This window comes from Bombus pyrosoma, linkage group LG5 (genome assembly GCF_014825855.1).
Source record: "Bombus pyrosoma isolate SC7728 linkage group LG5, ASM1482585v1, whole genome shotgun sequence".
Classification (NCBI taxonomy): Eukaryota; Metazoa; Arthropoda; class Insecta; order Hymenoptera; family Apidae; genus Bombus; species Bombus pyrosoma.
In genome coordinates, this window is record NC_057774.1 from 7965015 (window position 1) to 7972164 (window position 7150).

The following is a 7150-nucleotide window of genomic DNA, read 5'->3' on the forward strand; positions in this document are numbered from 1 at the left end:
AATGTTTTTTCTTAATCTTTAGGATCTTTGTAAGTATATAAGAGGAGAGATGAAACTAGATCAGGAAATTGCAACTATTCAAAGTATAATAGGTTATGGTATTGAGCGTGAAGAATTAAGAGATGAAATTTTCGTCCAATGTATGCGACAAGCAACTAATAATCCTAACCCAGAATGGGCTGAACGAGTCTGGTTATTGCTCTGTTTGGCTATAGTTGCTTTTCAACCCAGTAAACTACTGTACAAGTACTTCGTGTCTTTCTTGCGAAAGAATTTGGCTCTCGAGGGCAAACTACGACAATACGTTCAGTGGTGCGTGGATAATTGTAAAAATATGAAAGTTTCCTGTAGACAACATCCACCGTCGACGGTAGAGATTGCGGCCATGAGGCGACTAGGCACGATAGTTTGTCGATTCTTCTTCTTGGATGGAAGAACTAAAGCAATCGATGTGCATCCAACTGATACTGCTTCCGATGCTGTTGCTAAGTTAGGTGAAAAATTGGGTCTCAGATCTTTAGAAGGTTGGGCAATTTACCAAAGTAGACCGGATGGCGAGGAACATGTTCGAGCGCATGATTATCTATATGACGTTATAGCCGCTTGGGAAATGTAAATTTTCATTGATTACTATTATTGATTAACAAACTACGAATATTTATGTCAAATTTCATTATACTTAATTTTACATTGATAACTTGTCCTATTATATTTTACTTTTTTCAGGAAACAATGCAAATTAAACACAGCACAATCAACATTTTCAACACTTCGTCGTGGAAATAATGCTACTTTAGGGAGTGGCGATAATCGATTCGTTTTCAAACGAAGGCTTTTCCGAAATACCCGAGAAATATCCCAAGATCCCGTCGAGGTGAACATGTTGTACGCTCAAGCTGTATACAACGTTGTGAAGGTAAACTAGAGAGGAAAAAGATCAAATTATTGATCTTATCTTGTTTCCTGTAAACGTCCTATTTTCCTTTTTGTCATTTTTCAGTGCGATGATTTCCCGGTATCAGAAAAAGTCGCGCTCCAGTTGGCAGGCTTACAAGCGCAAGTCGCCTTGGGCGATCCAAAAGATAACGATCGGCTGGATTACTACAGCGAGGTGGATAGTTTTTTGCCTTATCGAATCAGCCGTGCCCGAGGCGACGATGTTTGGGTGCCAATAATAGCGCAGGCACACAGACAGTATGGCGCCGGTCGCAAAGAATTGGCAGCCAAGGTGTTGTATTTATCTTGCGTGATGCAATACCCTCTCTACGGTACGACTATGTTCAACGTGACTTATCGTGGTTATTGGTCGTATGGCAATCAATTAATCTTGGGTATAAACTGCGATGGATTGATGCTGATCAAGCCGGATGATAAATTTGTCCTATCAGAGTATCGTTATCAGGATGTGGAAAGCATCATGCTAGACCCAAGTGACTCTTTCATAACACTGTCCCTTCTACGTCACAATCCCGACAGCTCGCACAAGTGTTTTGTTTTTGAAACGCCGCAGAAGAACGAGATAGGTAGTCTGATCGTTAGTTACTGTCCAGCATTGGCAGGCTGGATCACGGAAAACGAGGTTCCTACTAAGAAACTCAAGTGTATTACCAACGAGGATCGTATTAGGCTCTATCATAACTTAGTCAATTGCCGAAGAACACTAGTGGACGCGGAGATATTGAGAAAACCTCAAGATTCTGGTGGTGGTTTCCTAAGAAACACTTTGCGAAGATTGTCTAAGCACAAAATAGAGAAACTTAGGCAAGAACATGGTAGCGCGACTGATCATGGTGAAACCTATAAAGGATTCCCTTATGCCTATTGGGCATTCAGCAGACAAACTATACCTCAGAGTCTCTCAAAACTACCCGATCCGGATGAACAGATGGCTCTTAGTGTATTCCAATTAATTTTAACTTACGCTGGATTAGGACAAAACGGAGATACGGTTCGTAGGGTAGAAGATGAACACGTAAACTTGATACAAACCGTGATGGAACGTTGTATAAGAAAGGAGAATCTCTTAGGTGAACTGTATCTTCAATTGATTAAACAAACGACAGATCACCCTGATCCTAATAGTCGAGTCAATCTCAGGCATTGGGCGTTACTTTCTTTGGCCTGTTCAGTTATTCTACCTCCACAGAAAGTAATTCGAAAGTATCTGATAGCGCATTTGAAACGATGCGCTAGTGATTACGTTACGGAGGAGGGAAAATACGCCAGATTTGCTGAAAAGTGCCTTTACAAAACGCAGGGCACGAGAAGGAGACAATGGCCGCCGAGCAGAGAAGAAATAATGTGCACGATTAATCGCAGGCCTATTTATGCGAGATTCCATTTCATGGATGGACAATATCATGCTGTTGAATTTCATCCTTCAGCAACAGCTAGAGACGTTATGGAGATTATCAAGACTAAGATTGGTTTAGAAGAAACTGCCATGGGTAATCGAAGTTAAATTAAATTTGTTATTTCTTTTAATTGTTAAATGGCTTGTAAATATTTATAATTTAATTGGAATTTATAGGTTATGCCATTTATGAAGTCTTAGGACCGACCGAAAGAGCATTGATACCAGAAGAAAAGATTGCCGATGTGATGTCGAAATGGGAGCGTTACAGAACGGCGAACGCACAACAGAATCAATCGCAAAGAAAGCACGCACATCATTTCTTCTTATTTAAGAAACATTTGTTCCTTGATCAGTACATGAATCTCGATGATCCGGTGGAGAAAGAGTTACTTTATCATCAAGTACTGCATGATTTACGTGCTGATCGATTTCCTATCACTGAGAAAGAAGCTGTAAATAATTATCCTTTTTTTATTATCCGTTAAAATCCAATAAATTATGGTATAGATTATCTAAATTTATAATCTGTTTTTAGATGATGCTGACAGCGTTACAAGCGCAATTAGAACTCGGTGATTGTGAAGACGCTGTATCGGATCACGATTACCGAACTATATCAAGTCACTGCCTGCCACCAAGACTGGTTCCAAGTTTGTGCATTGAAGGAGTACTTCAACACCATCAATCATTACGAGGAATGACACCGCCCGAAGCGAAGAAGGCGTTCCTGAATTTAATTCAATCGTGGCCGCTTCACAGGGCCACGATATTCGATGTCATGCAATCATTTACTTCGAATTGGCCACGTGTTCTGTGGTTGGCCGTCGACCAGCAAGGTCTTCACCTTTTGGAGCATCGTTCCAGGAACACTCTCTGTACCTACGAATATAGCAGTATTCTCAGTTATAGTCCAGCTGTTAGTTGTTTGATGATTATCACTGGTACTGATAAGAAGCAGAGCAAAGTTATCCTTACGACATCTCAGGTAATTTTGTTTGTTTAAGAATTTATATTATAGTGCACAAATTTTATATTGTATAATAATTATTTTTTAAAATGTTAAAACATATTCTTCAACTGCGTAATTATTATTTACTGATATTACCATCATTTCATTTGCAGGCGCACCAAATTGCGAACTTAATTCGCGAATACATGGATGTTCTTCAATCACCACCGGAAGTACCGAAAAGAGAATCGGCAATTGCTCAACAAATAGCGCAGCAACCGATTCAACAACCATCGACAAATCTTACGGCTCCTGCCGGTGGTCGTAAATCTCGACCTGCTTCGGTATTACACAGAGGTGCTCCAGTGATACAATCACAAGCTAGTTAAAAAGTTAGGTAACTTATTAGATGCGATACTTCTCCTCAACCTCATACCTTAATCTTTACCTCACACATACACATACACGTATATACATATATGTATAATATATGTATATACATATATATAACATATATATACACACACACACCTTTATTTCTTTATTATACTTATTTAACATACATTTAATTTAATTTTAACTATAATTTTAATTCATTTCAATTTACATAATTCTATATTACATATTCGTTAATTCGTTTTTATATTCTTTTGATATCTCTATTCATTGCAAATCGAATTTATTATTTAATTAGTGTGAATCAAACAATATAGTTTCAGTATCAGGTTGTAGCGAGAAAATGTCTCTATAGTTATTAATGCTTTATCGGCAAGGCCTATCAGGCGACGAATAAAGTCTCGTCGCGACGAGACAGCACTAGCCTAGAAATACTTCTTTCTTCCAGTATTTATTCGATTAGCTTAGAGCTCGAGAGACATTACAACAAAATAGCTGCTGCCGCGGAAAGAGTAGATTAGCGAATGGATCCACAAATAACTGCCATTTTACGATTTACAAAAAAACAAGTAATTAGAAAGCTGTCGAAGACTTCTATTTCTATTTTGTCCGTCATTGTCGTTGCCTTTTTTACGAGCGATTGTCAATGTTTTTTATACAGTGTTTTTTGCAGAATAATATGACACAAGATTAAGAAAGTCGATGACTATAGAATCAATCGTTAAATTTTAATGCGATCAATGTTATTACATTTTTGGCATATCATTTTTTGTATCGTTCGACGAAGGGTGATTGGACAGTTTTTATATCTATTTTAATTAATATCAGAAACGACCAATTAATTGATTTTATACTTTCAATTCTGTCTCTCTTGTTAATCACTCTATTCAACGATACAATAATATACAAGATTCCATAATATTGCAGTCGATGTTAACGTTTCAAATGTTAATCTTGCGCAAAATTTAAATACGATTATATGCGTATTATATTTAGACGCAATATTTCACGTAAAATTTTACTCAGCGTATATTAATTAATGATACAAAGATATCGTGGTGCCTCGTTAACTGACCACAGAGTTTGCTTCGTTAAATGGCCAACATTATAACCATCGGCTATTACACAGATAAATAAATGTGTCAGATCATTTGTATCACATCGGATTTCGATAGAAATGAAAGATATTTGAGATTTTCTAAGAACATACCACTCACATTAAGTAGTCAAACAAAATGACGTCTGGCCAATTAACGAAACACTACTCTGTATGAACGACATCTTGGAAAAGGATGATAAAGTCTCTTTGACTCGTATTTCAGAGGTATTCGAACAAGTTCGAAGATGAAAATCGAATGATAATCTAACATTCATTTTATAGACAATCCTTTCATGCTATCATCCCTTTTCTCGTAAAGGTTATAATTACGGAGTTAAAATCAAGTATAATGGAAGAAATCGTTTACGCGGAAGCTTAACGAAGAATCCGTGATTCCGGCGCGATCGCATCGATCGGAAATTGCCACGAAATTGCGTCCAAAGAAATTTCTTTCTTTAATCCAAAAAAAATCGCTCGATATCTTGACGTGTAAATATTAAACAAAGAAAAAAAATGTTTAAACTTTAAACTAAAAACAATAACAACAGGTTTCAAGCAAAATTCTCCAGTGTTCAGTGATCACATTTCCACGTAAAATTAGATTTACAGCTCACTTATATACAGAAACGATACTATCTAATTGTAATTTAACCCTTTCAAAATAATTTTTAATAATGTAGTGACGAGATTAATATAAAGAATCGAAACTTTTTCAGATCTCTACACTGTTTACGGTTTATAATGTAGAAATACTATTAGTTTTTCGCTAATACATATTACACTTTTAATAACGAGCAATGGCCATTGCTCGAGTAATAATTACGAAGTCCAGCACCACAGAAAAAAAGATATACACTTTTTACGGGACACAGTCAAGAAAGGGTTAATGTAAACATAAACGAGAAATTTCCTCCAAGAATCTTCTGTCGAACACTGGAGTTCTCAAAAAAAATATCCTGAGTTTATTCGGACCAAGATTTCGTCACGAAGACTCGAATTATTGTCGGATCCTTATTTACGCGTTAACTCTAGACATACACTCACAAAAGAATTCATAGATTTAAAATGATAAATTATAGACAAAGATTTCATTAGGTACAATTAGATTTTTAAGTAATGCATCACTTAGTACATGTGGCTGCACTGGAAGTAGAGGTAGAAGTAATTTTAGAGTTGAGAATCACTTTTATTCCTTCAAATTAAAGTATTTTTTTAATATACATCAATCAATATGTTTCTTATTTTCCACAAAGTAGATAACAAGGTACTTGTGTCTGAAAATGATTAATTTAAAAGATATCTTAATTATAATGTACAAAATTTTAAGGTTAAATTTACAATTTCACCGTAGCCATTCGATCAATTTTAATTTTGTACAGTAAAATTTTTTTCTATCGTCTACTGTATTAAAACTATAACTTTGTGCAGTCGCGAAGGAAAACTGTAGTATAAAAAATAAAAGTAATTTCCCCCGATAAACGCTCCATCTAAAAATTGGCGGCAAAACCAATTACATTGCGATCAGACTCAATTACCTATTATAAAATATTGCAAAAACATTATGTAATGCGTATTTAAGGATCAGTTACATAAATTATCGCAAATTGTGAAGGATCGAGAATTCGTCGTGACGAAACGAGAAGTTAGTGTATCCTCTATAATCTGTATTTATTCGAATTTCCTTTCCGGGAGTTTGGCTAAGATTCTACGAGTGCAGAGACAGACTGTGATCCGCTTTGGGTGTCCTTAGTCTTCGAGAGCTGTTTAACGAGTGAGACTTCGTGTTAACTAATTAAAGAAAAAGAGCAGGGAAAGAAGGAAAAAGATAGAGAGAAGGTGAGCACTTGTGAGTGTGTGTGTGAGAGAGAGAGAAAGAATAAAAAATGATGTAAACGTGTGAAGAGAACATTACGAAACGAGGATGTGATTTTTGCGACGCATGCATGATACTTAAGAAAAAAAGAAGAAACGGGGAAAGAAGTACGCGACCCCTGTATGTGTAGCTTAAGCGAAATAAATTATTGGTTGATGATGTTATATTGAAATATTTAAGAACAATCGACACTGTATATACGTATATATATAAATAGACACGCATAGACGATACGCACACCGCGAATTACACTCTCAGTTACACATGCGACACGACAGACTGTTGTAAAACTCGGAGAAAATACACGTACAAAGAGAAAGATGGGGAGAGTTACACGCCTACATGTGACGAGAATATACATACTATTATATAAATATAAATATATATATATGAACATAAATATAAATATAAATATATATATATAGATTATTAATATACTCGAGCTATGTATAAGGACACAATAAAAGAAAGCGAAGC

The 7150-nt window shown here is 36.0% G+C and overlaps 1 protein-coding gene across 2 annotated transcripts in view; it reads left to right on the forward strand.

The window, feature by feature from the left end:
- Positions 1–6837, forward strand: part of LOC122567590 (myosin-I heavy chain) — a 49625-nt gene extending 42788 nt beyond the window's left edge. For both annotated transcript variants that reach the window (XM_043726286.1, XM_043726287.1), the window contains 6 exons: positions 23–612; positions 727–916; positions 1001–2447; positions 2531–2808; positions 2892–3341; positions 3479–6837. In XM_043726286.1, the coding sequence (XP_043582221.1) occupies positions 23–612; positions 727–916; positions 1001–2447; positions 2531–2808; positions 2892–3341; positions 3479–3694 (3171 nt within the window). In that variant the 3' untranslated portion in view covers positions 3695–6837. The remainder of the gene's footprint in view (positions 1–22; positions 613–726; positions 917–1000; positions 2448–2530; positions 2809–2891; positions 3342–3478) is intronic.
- The last annotated feature ends 313 nt before the right edge of the window (positions 6838–7150 follow it).